General features: G+C 38.6%; 1 protein-coding gene across 2 annotated transcripts in view; it reads left to right on the top strand.

Annotated features, from left to right (window-relative positions):
* Positions 1 to 20,170, top strand: part of DNAJC3 (DnaJ heat shock protein family (Hsp40) member C3) — a 115,983-nt gene that overhangs the window by 89,754 nt on the left and 6,059 nt on the right. For both annotated transcript variants that reach the window (XM_055244471.2, XM_055244472.2), the window contains exons 10-11: positions 17,274 to 17,406; positions 18,339 to 18,487. In XM_055244471.2, coding sequence (XP_055100446.1) covers positions 17,274 to 17,406; positions 18,339 to 18,487 — 282 coding nt within the window. The remainder of the gene's footprint in view (positions 1 to 17,273; positions 17,407 to 18,338; positions 18,488 to 20,170) is intronic.

The following is a 20,170-nucleotide window of genomic DNA, read 5'->3' as shown; positions in this document are numbered from 1 at the left end:
GGAAGCGGAAGTTGCAGTGAGCTGAGATCACGCCATTGCATTCCAGCCTGGGCAATGTGAGCAAAACTCAGTCTCAAAAAAAAAAAATTATATATATAAAAATATATATTTATATATATTTATATATTTATATATATTTATATATTATATATTTATATATAATATATTCATATATAATATATATTTATATATATTTTATATATATTATATATATTTATATATATATTATATATATATTATATATATATATATTCATTCCACCTCTGCATCAGCAGTCTCAGCCCCCAACACAGCTGCGTTTTAGTAAGAGTGGTCAAATTTAAGATATTTGTTGAAAACACTGATTGGTTTCTATTCCTTATGAGATAAACATTTTTAACCCAAAGGAGTCTAAATAGTGGAACTTCAGGCAAGTGCTTGTGCCATCAGGTCAGGCAGCCTATGAGGGAGGTACTGGGGCAACAGGCCTGCCTCCTGGGCATGAAGGAGACCATTCCCTCTAGCAGATCAGATTTCTCATGGCTGATGCTTTTTTTCAAGGTTGTTAACCAGGGGTTCCTGGCTTCTGTTTATGTGGAGGACAAGGGGTAGAGATTGGTCTTTGTTGGAAGATGCTGATTGTATTTAAGATCCTAACTAAATGTGACTTTATAAGTTGGAGGCTGCTTACATATTGCCATTCTTTATACAACATCGTAATAACCATGGACACATGTAATCAGAATCTATAAAGCAGATGCTTCTGAAACTTCCACCTCTTGAAATAAGTGCATCTACCTTAGTTCAGCTAATTAGTTGGAAGCAGGTGATTAGAATAAATGGCTAGTCCTTTGCAAAGACAGTTAGTGGGATATGGCATGTAGATTGATGAAGTTCTTTGGCTGTACATTTCTTGAACTGTAAAGTCATGCTTGCAGTTTTTATTCACACTCGGGTCTCTTAGCCACAGCTGCAGACTTCTCATTTCTTTTGAAAAGTGTATGGTTACAAGGAAAACTACATAGCTACCTGCTGGTTTGGGGTTAGCACATTTGCTGACCATATCAGCTGGGTAAAACATTGTACTCCCTCTGGTGCCAACTCTGTGAACCCATGAGCGTAATATGTAGGTGAGGAAGTAGGAAGCAGTTACAATAGTCAAGCAATATTATTCAGAAAAAGATATAAGACGGATTTCCAAATTATGAAAAGGTTAAAGTGTTGGAAGTAAAAAGTGCTAAGGAAAAAGGATCAAGAAGGTCACTGCAGGTGCATAGCTGGGACAGTTGCTTAGAGAGCTGTGGAGGGGTCCTTTGCCTCTCCCAACAGTGACAAGACACATTTGATTTAGTGCAGAGGGTAGGTTTGGATAGAGAAAGACGGTCATAGATACGTCTTCATTTTGGCTTTTTGTTAATTGACAAGACTGTAATTTCCTATGACTAATGAGTGTGATCTCAAGTAATGAAGAGGCTTCTTTAAGAAAGGAAAAAAAAAAACCAAGATTTTTCATCATCTTAAATAGAAACAGACTAAGTATATGAATGAAGGCCTATATTTGTATCTGCCTACTCCAGTGCTTTGAATAGAGTTGGTGATATTTCTTAACTGTTGATAAAGTACAGCACAATATTTAAAATCTCATAATTCAACAGAACTGCAATTATTTTCTTTGTATTTTACTGTTAGCACTTTTATCTCTTTTCCCCTATAAAAATGTTAACAGTGCCTCATATGTAATAGATGCTAAAAATAAAGTCAACAAAACAGATGTATAGAGCACGTTAGTGTATCAGATTCAGTTAGTGTGCAGGACAAATTACGTCCCCTGTATATAGAATTAACATACTATCTCTCTTCATTGTTTAAATCGGCCTAAAATATAATGGCTAGACTTGCCCTCAGATTTGATGTTAGAATGTGATCTAGTGTAGGAAGTAGTTACCTCAGTGGGAGAAGCTGACTTTAAATTGTTCAGCCCTCTTTACTGAGCTCACAGCTCTCGTACACTTCTGGGCTCATAATGAGGCTGTATCCTAAGTGTTCTTAGATATAAGATCTTTCCCTTTGTCTTAAGGATGAATATGCGTAAAACATAGTGGTAGGAAATTTTTTATTTTCATTGTTTATATTATGACAGTCTCACAGCAGGTAAACACTCCCCCCAACATTTTATTATGAGAAATTTCAAATAGAGAGAAAAGTTGAAAGAATTTCACAATGAACACCCATGTCCTCACCATACAGATACTGAAGTTAACAGTTTACTATGCCTTATCACATTTATCTGTCTCTAGCACTCCATTTATCCATCAGTTCATCTTTTTATGATGCATTTAAAAAAAGGTATTTGGTTTACTTTTCCCCCAGATACTTCAACTTGTATATCATTAACTTGAATTTGTTTACTGTCTTACATTTTCTTTCTTTAGGGATAATTTTAGATACGGTAAAATGTACAAGTCTTAGAGATACCATTCCTAAGGTCTGATACCCATGTGACATGTTAAAGCAAGAAATAATTAATGACTCTTGTTAAAGACAGTAAGTCAGACTTTATTCAAGGGGGACTATGGTGACAGGTAGAGGGGCCACTGCAGTGGGGTCTTGTACTGGGGAGAGAGATTGGGTTTGACTCTGACTCCAGCAAGGACAAATGGGGATTGATAACCAAGGAGCAGAGTTGGGGGTCAGCAGGTGGGATTCTTGCTAGTTAAGGTCAACAGACTATGTGTTGAAGGCAGGCCAGGGTCATATGGAGAGTGGAGGGTAAGGAGTGTGACAGATATTGGTGGGGAGGGGTTTCCCTAAACTGATTTAGCAGGATTCTTGCTCAAGCTGGATTCCACAGGAACAGAGAGGGAAGCCTAGGGTCTGGATCTAGTCAGAAAGAAGACTCAGAGGAGCTGACCAAATTTCTGGTCAAAGGAGACAATCTTTGTTTAACTCAACTCCTGTCAAGATATAGAACATTATATTACCTTCTTGTCTCTTACCAATCAGTCCCCACCCACCCCCCACAGGAAACTCTGTTCTGATTTTCGCCATCATAGATTAGCTTGGCCAATTCTAGATCTTCATATAAATACAGCCATGTATAGTATGTCCTCTCTTGTATAAAGCTTCATTCCTTCAGCATGTTTTTGAGATTTATTTATGTTATTACATGCTTTGGCAGTTTATTCCTTTTTATTGATGAAGAGAAGTTGGCAGACTTTTCCTATAAAGAACCAAATAGTAAATAGAGACCCTGCACACCATGTGGTCTCTGTTGCAACTACTCAGCTCTGCCATTGCAGTGCAAATGTGACCATAGATAATACGCAAATGGCCGGGCGCGGTGGCTCACGCTTGTAATCCCAGCACTTTGGGAGGCCGAGGCGGGCGGATCACGAGGTCAGGAGATCGAGACCACGGTGAAACCCCGTCTCTACTAAAAAATACAAAAAATTAGCCGGGCGCGGTGGCGGGCGCCTGTAGTCCCAGCTACTCGGAGGCTGAGGCGGGAGAATGGCGTGAACCCGGGAGGCGGAGCTTGCAGTGAGCCGAGATTGCGCCACTGCACTCCAGCCCGGGCGACAGAGCGAGACTCTGTCTCAAAAAAAAAAAAAAAAAAAAAAAAAAATAATACGCAAATGAATAGGCATGGCTGTGTTCCAATAAAACTTTATTTTGAAAAACAGGTGGTGGGCTGGTAGCACTGTTACCACTTTTCCACTATAAAGCAGAAAAGCATTCAGTATTTCGCCAATAATCCTATCCTTGATGAAGGATATTTTATTTCATGCGTATATCACACTTTATCTACTGTCATATTACCAGACACTTCAGCTGACTTTTTTAGTTATTAAAAAGAGCTGCTATGAACATTATTCTAACGGGTTTTTTTAGACATATGTTTTTGTTTATCTGCAAGCAGAATTGCTGTCATAGTGTACGGTGCTTCCTCAGTTTTAAAAGAAACTGCCAGACTCTTTCTAAGGTAGTTTATAATTTATACTCCTACAATAAAGTACGAGAGTTCTAGGTGCTCTACATCCTTGCAAACATTTTGTATTGTCATTCTTTTTAGTTTTATCCATTTTGGTGTGTGTTAGTATCTGTTGTGGTTTTAATGTGTGTTTCCTTGATGACTGAGGTTGAATACTTTTCATGTGTTTCTGTGTTTAAATATCTTACTTTGTGAAGTAAGCATTCTCCACATGCTTACCCGCTTAAAAATATTTGTTTCTTTTTGTTACAGAGTTGAACTTATTTATATATTTATGTTTTCCCCTTTATTCCATTAATGTGGTAAATTAAACTGACATTTCTAAAGTTAAATCAACCTTTAATTATTGGGATAAACTCTTCTTGGACAGGGATTTAGATATTGCTGGATTTGATTTGCTAACGTTTTAAGAAGTGTGCACCTATGTTCATGAGGGATAATCGCTCTGTAATTTTTTTGGTAATGTCTTTGTCAGAGTTTAGTGTTGAGGATGTACTGGACTCAAACAGTTCAAAATTGTTCCTTCCTTCTCTATTTTCTGAAAGAGTCATATAAGATTGGTGTCATCTCTTCTTTAAAGTTTGAGAGAGTTCACCAGTAAAACCATTTTGGTCTTGGAAGTTGGTTTTTGATTTTTTTTTTTGGTAGGATGGTTTTTGACAAATTTAGTTTCTTTTTTTTTTATTTTGTTTTTGCTTTTTTTTGAGACAAGGTCTTGCTGTGTCATCCAGGCTGGATTGTAGTGGCACAATTATAACTCACTGCAGCCTCAACCTCCTAGGCTCAACTGATCCTCCTACCTCAGCCTCCCAAGTAGCTGGGACTACAGATGCATGCCACCACACCTGGCTAGTTTTTGTATTTTTTGTAGAGATGATGTTTTGCCATGCTGCCCAGGCTAGTCTCAAACTCCTGGGATCAAGTGATCTGCCCACCTTGGCCTCCCAAAGTGCTGGGACTACAGGTGTTAGTCACTGCACCTGGCCTTATTTAGTTTTATTCAGTATAAGGCTATTAATATTTTCTGTTTCATCTGTGTTAGTTTTTATAAGTTACATCTTTTAAGGAATGTTTCCATTTCTTGACATTGCTGAATTTGTTGGCATGAAGTTCATAATATTATCTTATTATTTAATGTCTATAAGGTCTGTAAGATGATTCCTGCCTTGTTTCTAATATTAATAATTTGTATTTTTCTTTTTTTGCTGTTGATCATTGTAGACAGAGTTTGGTCAATTTTTTTGGTCTTCTTTTTTTTTTTTTTTTTTGAGACAGAATCTTGCTCTGTCGCCAGGCTGGAGTGCAGTGGCGCGATCTTGGCTCACTGCAACCTCTGCCTCCTGGGTTCAAGCGATTCCACTGCCTCAGCCTCCCGAGTAGCTGGGACTACAGGCGTGCACCACCATGCCCAGCTAATTTTTTGTATTTTAGTAGAGACGGGGTTTCACCATATTGGCCAGGATGGTCACGTTCTCCTGACCTCGTGATCCACCCGCCTCGGCCTCCCAAAGGGCTGGGATTACAGGTGTGAGCCACTGCGCCCGGCCTTGTTGGTTTTTTTAAGGAACCAACTTCGGGATTTGTTAATGGTTTCTATGGTTTTTCTTTATTACTTTATTGATTTCTGCTCTTTAGTTCCTTAGACTTACTTTGGCTGTACTTTGTGCTTTTGCTAGAACGTTCATTGATTTTAGGCCTTTCTTTCTTTTTAAATATAAGCATTTAAAGTTGCACCTTTCACATTTTGTTTTACTTTCATTATAACTTGGACTGAAGTGTATTCTAATTTCCCTTCTGACTTCTGTGATGCATGGATTATGTATAGGTGTTCTAATTTTCAAATGCTTGATGGTTTCTTAGGTACTTTATTATTTATTTTGAATTTAATTCCATTATGGTGAGAGAACATACTAGGTGTGATTTCCTTCCTTTTAAATTTATTTAGGCTTGTTTTGTGGTCCAGCATGGTACCTACCTTGATGAATATTCTATGTACACTTGAAAATAAGGTGTATTCTGCAATTATTGGATGTAATATTTGTTAGTTTTTCCATCAGGTATGAGGTGAGAGTTGTTAAGATCTTTGATTATCTGTTGTAGAAATTGTGAACTTTCCTGTCTCTCTCTTTAATATTGTCAATATTTCCTTAAAGCATTTTGAAGCTCTGCTATTAGCAGCCTACATATTTATGACTGTCAAGTGTTCTCCTGATGGACTTTTACTTTTATTCTTACTCAGTGTTCCTGTTTATCACTGGCAATACTCTTCTTCTTGAAGTTTTATATGATATTAATAGACTCACCTCTGCCTTCTTGATCTTATTGCTTGCATGGTGTATCTGTCTTCATCCATTTACTTTCAGTGTCTTTTGCTTTTATAAGTATGTCTCTTATAGACATCGTGTAGTTGGAACTTGCTTTGTTTCTATCAATTTTGATAATTACAATCTCCTTTGAAGTGTTTACTTGATCAGTATTAATGTGATTATTAATATGGTTGTATGTAGGTCTGCCATTTTACTATTGTTTTCTTTTTTGTTTTTGAATTTTTTGTTCATATCTTTCTGTTGTCATTTGGATTATTTGAATATTTCTAGTATCCCCTCTGGAGTGCAGTGGTTACTCACAGGCATGATTATATTGCATTGTAGTCTTAAAATCCTGGCGTCAAGCAGTCCTCCTGCCTCGGCCTCCCAAGTAGCTGGGACTATAGGTGCATGTCCTGCACTTGACTGTAACCACTTTTAAATAAATTTCTAATATTAGTTTAATAGTTTCTAATTATTAGTTACCACTATAATTGAAATTAAAATGTCTTCCTCTAGCTCTTGATTTATCAATTTCAGGCAGTATCCCTTGTGTGCCTGCTACAGAAGAGGAAGAACTGAGTAGACCTCACTAGTTCCTTCTGTTCTCACCTCCAATTTTAGTTGAATATTTGATCTTTTGGTTATATTTACAGCTTTAATGTAATATAAATAAGTATTAATATACCCAAGTTTCTTTCTTGCTTTGTCACCTTTAGATAGCATCTTGATTGTATACTACTGATAATAAGGAAATTAGTATATTTCCATCTTATCTTTCAGCTACATTTTAAGTATGTATTAGTATACTTTTATAATGTTTGGAGTATTTAGATTATTTCCTCTAACTATAATTGTGTATAGTAAGGAAATGAAAGCCATTTAGTAGACTAATGTATAGCTGCAGGATCAAGTCATGTGTTTGAATCCTTAGAGAAGGAGATGTAATCATTTCACCAACCAGGGTTGGACACATGGAGTCTCTTGTTCACAGGTGGCCACACTTTTAGTATGCTTCTCATTTGGAGCAGGATTTTTTGGTAAGCTTCACCCCGAGTTAGAGTTACTGTCTCTCTGCCAGAAGAAACCTATGCCTCTGTCTTACTAAGAACATCTTGAGATTTTTAATGACACAGTTTGTATGAATGAGATCTGCTCTCTGTGAAGATACTCTTTTTTTGTTGTTGTTACTTTTTTTTTTCTTTTCACTCTGAAGATATTCTTTAGCCCTATGACTCCTGGCTGTGCCTGGCCTGCCACACGTCTTTTGCCCCAGAACTCCTTTCACTGCCTTTCTGGGTTTTTCTGTCTTCTTTTTAAAAATTTAATCATGTCTTCATCTTTCTTGGATTCTTTTTTTATTTTGCTTAAAGTGCATCCTCAAAAAGTGATATGAATGCATCTGATGCCAGAAGGGAGTATTGCAGCTTCTCAGAAATTCAGAGGAAAAATGATTTTTAACGCAGACTTTTATGTATAGTAAACTATTAATTAGGGTAAGGATTCAGTGCAATTGTTTAGAAGTTTTCTTTTTTCAGTGTTCTGGAGACACTGGAATCACCCGTGGTGTAAAAGTTTGGAACAATCTCTGGAAAGACTGCTGCTTTACTGGGAGGTGGCTTAGTGACAGCTTTCTCTGTGAAAATGTTTTGTGTGGACTTTGCTTTTTGAGCCAATGAAATTCTTTTAAATAGGTTAGTTAAGCACATTTGCATTTATCGATATGACAGATGTTTGGTCAACATTCTGTCATTCTGTTTTGCTGAAATCTTTTTGCGATTTGGCCTGTATTTTGTATATGCTCCTGATATTTAGGAAAGTTTGTATATTTGTACTTTTAAAAATAGTTTTATTAACCCTCTTTCTTTTGGCAACATCCATTAGTTTCCTACTGTGAGGAACAATTTAGTGTACTTCCTCCTCTTCCTCACTGTTCTTCCACCACTTAATAATTTGTTGAGGAAATTCTCTAGGATTTGCCTTTGTAATATTACTCAACTTATCAGTGGCTGATGTTTTCTGATTGCTTCAGCTGACGTAGGTGGGAATGAACGAACTTACTCCCTCATCATCCTTCCCCTTTCTTTTCCCATGTTTCGTCAGCTGTATCTCTTCTGCGCCATCAAGGCACGTGCTCTGCTCTGTCACTGTTAGTCCCCTACTTTGTGTTAGTCTTGGTTCTACGTGAAATTCAGTGTGTACTGGTTCTCCTTTGGCCACGGTTTCTTCAGCCATCTCTTGATGAGTTCATCTTATAGTAGTTTCCTCAGGGAGGTCCTGAGAATTTTCCCTGCTTTCTTCTATGTTCAATACAGATTGTACTTGTACCTTTTATATCTGAAGGATGGCGTGGCTGGATAATAAAGTCCTTCATAATAAAGTCCTTCCCTCACCCCTGTGCCATGTATCTTGTAGTTATTGTTCTGTTCTCTTCTGGGATTATTGCTATGGAAAACCTGGGGCCAGATTTTTTGTTTTTGGCCTGGCCATCCAAAGAGCCCTTATCTTCAAGTCTGAATTATGCTAGGATATGTCTTCTTGTTGCCCATTCTCAGCCAGGCTGCCCTGGCACCCAGTGCACCTTTTCAGTCTAGATCCATCTTTCACTTCAGGAAAATTTTCTTAATCTGTTTTGGTCTCTTCTATTTGTTTCTTTTTTGGCTTTGTTTTCTGCATACAGGTTATACATGAATTGTATTTCCTTTGCCTGTCATCATTAGCTATGATTTTTTCTCAGCCTTTTAAAAAAGTATTTTATATAATTTACTGAAGTCAAAATTCACAAGAGATAAAGTAGGACATTAAATTATAATAAAAGGGTTCATTCATTGAGAATCTATGAATATATCTGACATCAGTTTTCCCAAACACATAAAGCAAATATTGACAGAATTGAAGCAAAAAATAGACAGCAATATAATAATGGTAGGATACTTCAGTATCCCCCTTTCAGTAATGAATAATAAAACAAGACAGAATATTAATATGGGAACAAAAAACTTGAATGCACTATAAAACAATTACACCTAACAAATGTATTCAGACAGCAGAGTACACATTCTTTTCAGTAGCTCATGAAACATTTTCCTAGATAGACCACATGTGACACCACAAGTCTTAACAAATTTTTTAAAATTGAAATTTTACAGATTATGATTTATGGCCCAAGTGGAATAAAACTTAGAAATCAGTCACAGAAGGAAAATTTAAAAATTCACAAAATATGAAAATTAAACACACTCTTGGGCATGCTCTTGTTCAGGGGTCGGAAGATATAATATTGTGAAGATGGCCATGCTGCCCAGAGTGAGCCACACATGCAGCACACCTTTCAATTCCCAATTTCACTTTTCTGAAAATAGAAAAAATCCCACAAGATTACATGAAACCTCAAGGGACCATGAAAAGTCTGACAATCTTAAAAGAAGAAAAATATTGGAGACATTACACTTAATAATGTCCGAACACCAAACAAAGCTATGGTAACCAAAGCCCTTTGGTACTGGTGTAAAGGCAGAACACCAGAGCAGTGGAGCAGAATGCAGCATAGATAGCAACTCTGGCATACATGCTCAGGTGAGTTATTTGCACACCTTTTATTGAAGCATTATCCACAAAAGCCAATAGGTGAAAGCAATTTAAATTTCCCTTACCAAATGAATGGATACATATAACTTGGAATACAAAAAAAATGGAATATTACTCAGCTTTTACAAAGCAGGAAGTTTTCTAATATCTACCATAAAGACAAATTTTGAAGACATTATGCTAAATTTAATAACCCAGCCACACACAGAAAAATACTGTATGAATCTACTTACCTGGAATATCTAAAGTAGTTAACACCCTTAAAAAGAGAAAATAGAATGGTGTTTGTACAGTAAAAACGTTGAATTGAAAAACACCAAAATGTGTGCCCTTTATGAATGTGCAGTTGAGAATTGTAGCTATTTAGAATTATTTTTTAGTAATACACTATGTTTATTCAGTATTTTTTTGTGAAATTTCTGCCAATTTATATTCCTGTGTCTCATGTTTTATGGTAGGTTATGTCACATTGTGTTTTTAGTTTTTATTTATGCATTATAATTTTGTATGCCAATATTCGACTCTGTAAACATTAAGACTTGGTGGTCAATGGTGGTTTTTTAATTGTAAAAAATACATAACAAAATTTATAATCTTTAATATTTTCTTTCTTTTTTTCTTTCTTTTTTTTTTTTGATAGAGTCTCACTCTGTCATCCAGGGCTAGAGTGCAGTGGCATGATCTCAGCTCACTGCAAGCTCCGCCTCCTGGGTTCACCCATTCTCCTGCCTTAGCCTCCCGAGTAGCTGGGACTACAGGCACCTGCCACCACACCTGGCTAATTTTTTCTATTTTTTAGTAGAGACAGGGTTTCACCGTGTTAGCCAGGATGGTCTCGATCTCCTGACCTTGTGATCTGCCCGCTGTGGCCTCCCAAAGTGCTGGGATTACAGGCATGAGCCACTGCACCCGGCCTAATATTTTCAATTATATAGTTAAGAATATTGACATTGTTAGCACCTAGCTCTAGAACATTTTTATTTTTGTAAAAGTAATATGCAATACACATGAATCTCAGGCTTTTAAAACTCCCTATTTCCATTTCCTTTTGTTAGATCCTTCATTTTTGTCTTCTCCCTTGTCCTCTTTCTCGTTTTGTCTTCATGTCTATGATAGTTTTGATTTGCTCTTTTCTTGAGTCCTGATTGCTCACATTTTTACCTCCTCGTCATCTCCTGGTCTCTTTCCTGAGTTCTGATTCTGCTTTGTGATTACCCTTAATGGAAGTGATTGGATTAAGTTACATAATTTGTCTATGATGCTTGCCCAGAATTTTCTCTGGTTTTGTTTTTCTGATGGCTATGCAGAAAATAGTATTCTTTGGCTGTGTTTTTCTGATGCACGTTCATTAGATAAGTTTTACATGTTCTTTTCCTGATTTAATTTTTAAATATCTTTGAGGTGATACTGTGCCAGTTAAAAACAAATTATTACTCATCATAAAATGAATTGGAATTCACTGCCCTAGCTATTTGTGGGGCTAGTCCTCTGGATGTCAGTTTTGTTCTTTTGTTTTCTGCATGTAAGGCGTGCTGGGGCCAGGGCAGCCTTCTGTAGTTAAGTCACAGTACTCTCTGCTTCACTGTTTCCACAGACATTCTGCTTCCTGCTAAAATGATTTTGCTGTATAGCCCTGCCCTCTCTACCTCTCTGCACCAAACCATGGCCAGGAGGTCATCTGCCACCAGCCCCACTTGCCCCTGTACCCCATTCCTTTGCTACACCAAAGGGGTGTGTGTTTTGCACTTCAGGATGAGCCCCTCACCTTCAGGGAGCATAGAGTTGCTGTTCTCTGGGATCCGCCGCACAGGCTGTTTCGCTGTTCCCTGTCACTGTATTCTCTTCTTTACCTCTGTCTTGCCCCGGTAAGGCCTCTGCTTTATCTCCACTATGTGTGCTCTAGATTTCCTGGTTCTTGTAATATGCAAGGGATACAAGTTGTCACTTCAGGGTAGGCTCATACTCATAGAAGGTGTATTTTGTCAGCATTTTCTGTGATCGTTTACCATTTGGCTTTCTCACTATTTGCTTCCCCCCTTGTCTTAGGTTCATGGCTGATATTAGCACCTTTTAGCAGCTCTTGTACAGTTTCTTTGTATTGTTTTGCTGAAAATGGAATTTGGAGCTGCACTCTGTCTGTTTACCTTGTTTCTTTTGTGTGATATGTTCCTTTTGTGTGATAGGCAGCAGGAGAATGTTGGTGTTCCATGGGGCATGTTTATATTGGAGGTCTGATATACTATATTCTTTCAAAGGATTTCTTTGCATTGAAAGTAGACTTTTAGGGAAATAGGGTAGAAGCTGGGAACACCTGTTAGGAAACTGTTTTAATGATTCAGGTGAATGGTGGCCCGTGTCACATAACTATGGAAATGCTGAGAAGTGGTTAAACTGTGGCTATATTGTGAAGGAAAGCTGATTTGGAACTTGCTAATGGATTGGTAGCGTGAGAGAGGGAGTCGCTTGTAGCTGTGTGCACCTGTATTTCAAATGCTGGTCTGTGCTGGGGAGCTCAGGGCAGGCTGTAAGTAAATAGGACCTGTTCACTGGAGAACATCCCCAGTGGCACTTGCCCAGCTGCCCCAGTGAGCCCTGCTTCACTCATTTTACTGATCGGGGGTCAGTAAAATGATCTTTTTAACTTTGGTCTGGGTGGGACCGCTTTTTGTTTGTTCCAGGTTTGTTGTAGAGGTTTGCATGCCCTACAGGGGCCCTCCACAGGCACATCTTTCACTCTGCTTATAGTAGGGGTTAATGCTGCAGCCAGTGTCTCCATATACAGGGGCCAGAGCCTGCCCAGCCATCCCGTAGTCATTTCACGGACTATCCTGACAGTTGCCTTATAGCTACTTCTGCTTGCCAAACTGAGGGTCCTCGGCCAAAGATAGTGGCTTCCAGATCTGCTATGGCCTCTTATAGTGTGTGCTTGCACTGTGGTTCTCTCTACTTAGGTTTATTACTAATGTGCTCCCACTTCCTATCTTCCAGAAATTTATCAAAGTTGCTGGTCTGCTGTTGTCTTCAGTGCTACTATGGTTATATTACTTTTCGTCACTTCGGTGGCAAGGAGGGTAGGCAAACGTGTGTGCTTACGTCTCCCATCCTAAGCTAGTGATTTGCATTGCTCCTTAGGAACGTGCAGGGAATATAGAAGAAAAGTAATTTGGGATAGATAAGATTTTTTAGATTCAGAAGTTAGAAAATAAATTGGCTAATATGCAACATGGTATTCTTTATCTAGGGCTAACATATGTCTGGCTTATTCTACTTTTCATAGCTGTTCAGTAATGGTGGGATAAACATTAGATGTGTGTGTGTGTGTGTTTTTTATACTTTAAGTTCTGGGATACATGTGCAGAATATACAGGTTTGTTACATAGGTATACACATGCCATGGTGATTTGCTGCACCCATCAACCCATCATCTACATTAGGTATTTCTCCTAATGCTATCCCTCCCCCAGCCCCCCACCTCCCCACAGGCCCCGGTGTGTGATATTCCCCCTCCCTGTGTCCACATGTTCTCATTGTTCAGCTCCCACTTATGAGTGAGAACATGCAGTGTTTGGTTTTCTGTTCCTGTGTTAGTTTGCTGAGAACAATAGTTTCCAGCTTCATCCATGTCCCTGTGAAGGACATGAACTCACCTTTTTTATGGCTGCATAGTATTCCATGGTGTATATGTGCCACATTTTCTTTATCTAGTCTATCATTGATGGACATTTGGGTTGGTTCCAAGTCTTTGCTATTGTGAACAGTGCTGCAATAAACATACCTGTGCATGTGTCTTTATAGTAGAATGATTTATAATCCTTTGGGTATGTACCCAGTAATGGGATTGCTGGGTCAAATGGTATTTCTGGTTGTAGATCCTTGAGGAATCGCCACAGTGTCTTCCACAATGGTTGAACTAATTAACTCTCCCACCAACAGTGTAAAAGCCTTCCTATTTCTCCACATCCTCTCCAGCATCTGTTGTTTCCTGACTTTTTAATGATCGCCATTCTAACTGGTGTGAGATAGTACCTCATTGTGGTTTTGATTTGCATTTCTCTAATGACCAGTGATGATGAGCTTTTTTTCATATGTCTGTTGGCCGCATAAATGTCTTCTTTTGAGAAGTGTCTGTTCATATCCTTTGCCCACTTTTTGATAGGGTTGTTTTCTTGTAAATTCTTTTAAGTTCCCTTAGATTCTGGATGTTAGCCCTTTGTCAGATGGATAGATTGCAAAAATTTTCTCCCATTCATGGCAAAAAAATTATCCCATGTAGGTTGCCTGTTCACACTGATGATAGTTTCTTTTGCTGTGGAGAAGCTCTTTAGTTTAATGAGATCTCATTTGTCAATTTTGGCTTTTGTTGCCATTGCTTTTGATGTTTTAGTCCTGAAGTCATTGTCCATGCCTATGTCCTGAATGGTATTCTTCTAGGGTGTTTATGGTTTTATGTCTTATGTTTAAGTCTTTAATCCACCTCGAGTTAATTTTTGTATAAGGTGTAAGGAAGGGGTCCAGTTTCAGTTTTCTGCATATGGCTAGCCAGTTTTCCAACACCATTTATTAAACAGGGAATCCTTTCACCATTGCTTGTTTTTTGTCTATTGGGTGTTTTGTTTTGTTTTGTTTTTAGATGCTCTCTTAGAGTGTGGAGTCTGAGAAAGTATAATTTAATATGGTCTGTCTAGTTATATCTGTGGGAAGTCTTACATCATCCATACTTAGGTTCCTAATTAGTTGTCTGCAATTATGTGAATATAGGAAATAACCTATAATTTTACATTTTTGTCTTATGTTGGGAAAAATGTGTTCACTTTAAATTTTAATACAAATACGATACAAAAGACTGTTTTGGGGAGATAACCCTGAACATGTAAGAATGAAAATGTTTTAAATGTAGAGTCTGTACAAGTAGCAAAATTGTGTATATTGAAACATCTTCCTATTGTATTCCTTCAAGGTCTGTTTCCTTACTAAGCTACGTGTTATGCTATGGTTGTCAATTGTAAAGTTAAACCTTACTACTGTTTATGATGGTTTTGTTTTTATACTAAATTGGGAGAAGTTTTTTATGTCCCTGTGGGTTGGGCTATAGTAACATTTAATTTAATGATGCACTGATGTGAGAATTCACTTTAGGATAAAAGATTGAAGAGTCCCCTTTCCCAGTGCCACAGGGCCAAAGGTGGTTGTGGTTCATTTTTCTATGTGGTGTGTAGCCTGTCAAAATTTGTTAGTCTTGTTGTAGGACTCTTTCCTTAGTTCAGCTAAAGACGGGGGGTCCTTGTCACACGGCCACGAAAAATGAGGCTCACAGACAATTTGAAGAGGGCAGGAGTTATTGGGTGAAAAGAGGGAAACAGGGACTGTCTACAAGGCCAGAGTCCCAGCTAGTGTGCTTCCCACCTTGCAGATTGAATCCCAGGTTCCATCCAGGAAGAGGAGGGAGGGGCCAGGCTCCTCCCCGTTGCAAATGGCGGGAACTTCCCGAGGCTCCACCCCAGTGCGCACTCCTCCCAGTGTGCAGGCCAGCTGGCATTTTTCCAGGAACCCCTTTGCATTTGGCTGTCTCAGTCTTACGCCAGTATCTTTCTCATTTTAATCTGTCCAAGGTTCCTTACATTCCCTCCATGTTTAGCTATTGTGAAGATGAGTGTTCACATGTCTTTTATCCTAGTGAAATGCATTTTCATAAAAACAAGAATTTGAACCCAGCAATCTATTATTGGAATTATCTATGCAGGGAGAATATTGAGAAAAATTGAGTGGGGGCTTCCCTAGACCATCCCCAGATTTGGTGATCTGGTAAGAAGCCACACAGGACTCAGCACAGGGAAAAGGTGCAAGGGGGAAAATCTGGAGGAAACCAGGCAGAAGATTCCAGGACTTCTCTCCCTGTGATGTCATAAAGGACAAGCTTAATTTTTCCAGTAATGAGAAATTCTACAATGTGTGAAATGTTGTCTACCAGGGAAGCTCGTTATAGACACTGCACCCAGAGTTTTTGTTGGGGACTAGTCACTGACACCTTCTGTCTGGACTGCACCAAAATCCCAGACTGCTAGAAGGAAAGATGTTTAGCATAAACTGTATTTTTCATACAAACAGTTCAGGCATGAGTCATTCTTACCATGGAATGTTGGGAACACTAGTGAAATCTGGCTTCCCAAACATCAGCAGTAAGCCAACCTTGTCAGCAAACTTTTCTAAGGATAGTTGTCTCAGGACTGCTGTGTTGACTCTCTTCTGCATATTAGATACCCAGATGCCTTGTATTTTCTAAGTATTTAAAGTACTGCTGGGCGTGGTGGTGCGTGCCTGTAGTCCCAGCTACTTCATGGGCCTGAGGCAGGAGGATGGCTTGTGCCTGGGAGGTCGAGGCTGCAGTCAGCAAAGTGACAGAGACCCTGTCTCTTAAAAATTTTTTTAAAAATACTGTGTAATAAGATAAAAGATGTAATGTGGATAGTCACCAGACTCCCTATACTGGGACTGTATGTATGTGTTTTGTATTTTGATTGACACAGGTTTGTAATAGTGTCAAAGCCTGTGGGTTACTGAGTCATTCGGATTGTGGACAGTTCCTTCTGTTCCCTTTTTTTCTATCAGTTTTTTTTTTCTAGCTTCCCATTGGCCAAACCCACCTCCTGATCCCTTTCTAAACATCTAATTCTTCTGCACTGTTGTCAATCCATAGCTGACCAGGCAGATTTTCTTTATCACTGTCTTTCTTTCCTGTGTAACAACCACTTAGTCTTAATGGTGGTAAGATTGCTGTGGATAAAGTGCTGATATTAACATATGTACTCAGAGGGTATGGGGAGATAACGGGGGAGGGTGGGCAAGTAAACAGCAGTACATTTTGTTGAATGAGAATAATAAACTACCTAAACTCAGTTGTCATTATTATGCCTTTTAAACCTTTTTTTTTTTTTTTTTTTTTGAGACGAAATCTCGCTCTGTCACCCAGGTTGGAGTGCAGTGGGGCGATGTTGGCCACTGCAAACCTCCGCCTCCCAGGTTCAAGCGGTTTTCCTGCCTCAGCCTCCCGAGGAGCTGGGACTACAGGCATGCGCCACCATGCCCGGCTAATTTTTTTTTTTTTTTTTTTTTTTTTTAGTAGAGACGGGGTTTCACTGTGTTAGGCAGGCTGGTTTTGAACTCCTGACCCTCATGATCTGCCCACCTCAGCCTCCCAAAGTGATGGGATCACAGGCATGAGCCCCCGTGCCCGGCCTCTTAAATATTCTTGATCAAAGTTACTAACGGGGTATCACTTAAGGTTTTTGGCAATAATGGCCAAAGAGTGAAGGGGTTGGGGGATGATGACTTTAGCATCAATTTTACAGGATAAGAAAAGGCAACAAATTATAATTTGCCTTAACAGTATTATCTTAACCGTATTTTGACAGCTATTCAGGATTATGAAACTGCTCAGGAACACAATGAAAACGATCAGCAGATTCGAGAAGGTCTAGAGAAAGCACAAAGATTATTGAAACAGTCGCAGAAACGAGATTATTATAAAATCTTGGGAGTAAAAAGGTGAATTATTAATTTAAAATTATTCTTCTATTTTTAATCAACTCTGTTTCAAAGCTAATCATTGCTCTTTTTCTTCTCTGATGAATTTTCTTTACTTATGTAATTTCAGTCATATGGATTAAACCTTAACAATCTTTAACATTAGAAAGCTACTTTGAGTATTTTATAGGCAAGTTTCTTTGATAGAGACCAATAATGCAACAACAGAGAATTAGTAGTTGGCAACAAAGATGACACCGTAGTATGAATGGGTCCTAGGCCTAGATTTTTTAAGAAGGGTTAAGGGGTAGGAGTGAGATTTCTTTTGGTGGGGATGGAGGAGGAGACGGAATGGGTAAAGAAAAAGCCTTCTCTAGGCCTAAAAATAAAGTAGTACTTTCAGAATGAAGTCTGAAATTAAGATCTACCTTATATAAAAGTATATACTAAGTAAATGATACACCTCCCAGTGCCTGTGACTGAATTCTGAAATTAAGTAAATGATATACCTCCCAGTGGTTCGCTGAGTAAACCATCAATCTTTCAAAATTTGGAATCTTTGTGCTTACTATTAAGTAAGCTAATGCAGAAGCATAATTGAAAGTGGCATTCAGAGTCAAATATCTTTTTAATACCAAGAATTGAATTACGGTAACTTGGAATTCAGAAAGTTAAAAAATTCATTGATGTACCTTTTTTAAAAAAGGGAAAGTTCTAAAGATCAGGAGTGCTTTATTCTCAGTAATCTTAGTGAGCGAGTATCCAAGGAAGCCTGATGTCAGCTTTAATGATCATCCAGAACTGTGTATGCAGATCTTTGGCCTGTGATACCATTGGAACTATTTTATAAAACCAGTTTGTTAATTGCCGGTAGGATCTTAATCAGCTCTTCTGATTTTTATGATAGTATGTTAGACACTTCTGCACTAATTATTTATTTTACCACCCCTCAGAAATGCCAAAAAGCAAGAAATCATTAAAGCATACCGAAAATTAGCACTGCAGTGGCACCCAGATAACTTCCAGAATGAAGAAGAAAAGAAAAAAGCTGAGAAAAAGTTCATTGACATAGCAGCTGCTAAAGAAGTCCTCTCTGATCCAGGTATTGTTAGCTTTTATTCCTTTGACTCATCCTAGAGGTGGTGTTAGAAGCGAGGGTGGAACATGTGGTGGGTTCTCCATGTGGGGCTGTATAGGCAGTGATGGGTCCTGAGCCCAGTTCCAGAGGTCCAGTTTTATGCCTGCCCTCATTCAGTCCTCTTATGCTGGGCACCCTCCTGTTGCAGGGTACAGTGGAAAGACTATCAAATGTGGAATCAGAGGGCCTGAATTTGAATCTTTTTTTTCTACTCAAGTTATCAGAACTTTTTGGTCTCAGTTTTTTCAACACTGAGCGTAAGAAGATCTCTCAGGTTCCCTCTAACCTCAAAGGTCAATGATGAATTTTCTCCATCAAGCTTACAGGAGCTTGATGAGGAAACCAGCTTGCCAGGCTGGATTACATGGAGTGGGAGAAGAACAGATGTCTGGCCTAGGGCCTGCTTTGCCCCATATGTGTTCACCAGGAATCTTGCCCTGAATCATAGGATCATTAGATTCACAGGCTTATATGTGTTCTTTTTTTAAATTTTTATTTTTTGTAGAAATGGGATCTCACTGTGTTGCCCAGGCTGGTCTTTAACTCCCGGGCTAAAGTGATGTTCCCAAAGTTCTGAGATTACAGGTGTGAGCCTCTGCACCTGGCCACGTGTGTTCTTTTGCTGTACAGTAATATGGCCTGGAAATTTCATAAGAGGGAGACAGGCTAAGCATTGAGGTAATATTGAACAATGCTTTGCTGTTGCCAGATAATTTCATGTTAAGCTTATACTGCTTTTTTGTGGCCTTCCATGTCAGTGGGAACAGAAGCTGTGATCTGAGCTAAACAAATTAAACAAAAAGAGAGGAGAGTTTTATGTTTGTCAAATCTTTTTTGAGTACCTACTTATGCAGTGGAATTGAAAGTAAATGATCCTTTGTTTTCAAGTAACTTATAATCTAGTAAAGGAGACAGAAATGTACTTCCCTTATCAAGTAGTGTTGGATACATACTGTCCTGTTACTTAGCAAATATTGAGTGGCTACAACCTGCCTTAAGCAGTTCAATCCTCTTAGTTTGTGCAGTGCACAGGTGTGATAGTGTATCAGACTGGGAGTCAGTGTCTTCTTATGGCAGGGGGACTTTGTGCTAAGTTTTAAGGTAGCAGGGAGCCAACCAAAGGGATGGGTGTCCCTGCACAGAGGCATGCACTGAAGAAAGAGCTGCAGGTCCTTTTTCTTACCTCCTATTGTTATGTTCAGGATGAACTATCTTTTCTTTTAAAGACTTTAAAGTTTTTTACTATGTATATATCAAAACACATGTATCATATTTATGAATGTGTTTAGTAGAATCACATGATGTATGCAATCTGAAACTTAATTTTCACTTGAAATAAATCTTGGCTATAGTTTTTTCTCATTGAAAAATGGTTACCTCATTCTTTGAGATGTATGCAGACCACTCCACTGAATTTTTAAGTAATTACACGATGTGGATATAGCTGAATTCACTTCCCCTTCCATTCACAGCATCCTTTCTCTGGGGCCATTATCACCCCCACACCGATGCAGAGTTCACTACTGTTCTAAGTGCTAACACCCTAGATTAATTTTGCCTGTGAGATATCAAAGATATGGGGCCTGAGTCTAACTGCATTAGCTTTTATAAAACAAAGCTGAGTTTCAGATCACCTGCAATACCCGC

The sequence above is a fragment of the Symphalangus syndactylus genome, chromosome 15, assembly GCF_028878055.3.
Source record: "Symphalangus syndactylus isolate Jambi chromosome 15, NHGRI_mSymSyn1-v2.1_pri, whole genome shotgun sequence".
In the NCBI taxonomy this organism is placed as follows: Eukaryota; Metazoa; Chordata; class Mammalia; order Primates; family Hylobatidae; genus Symphalangus; species Symphalangus syndactylus.
This window is presented reverse-complemented; position numbering and strand designations above follow the sequence as displayed.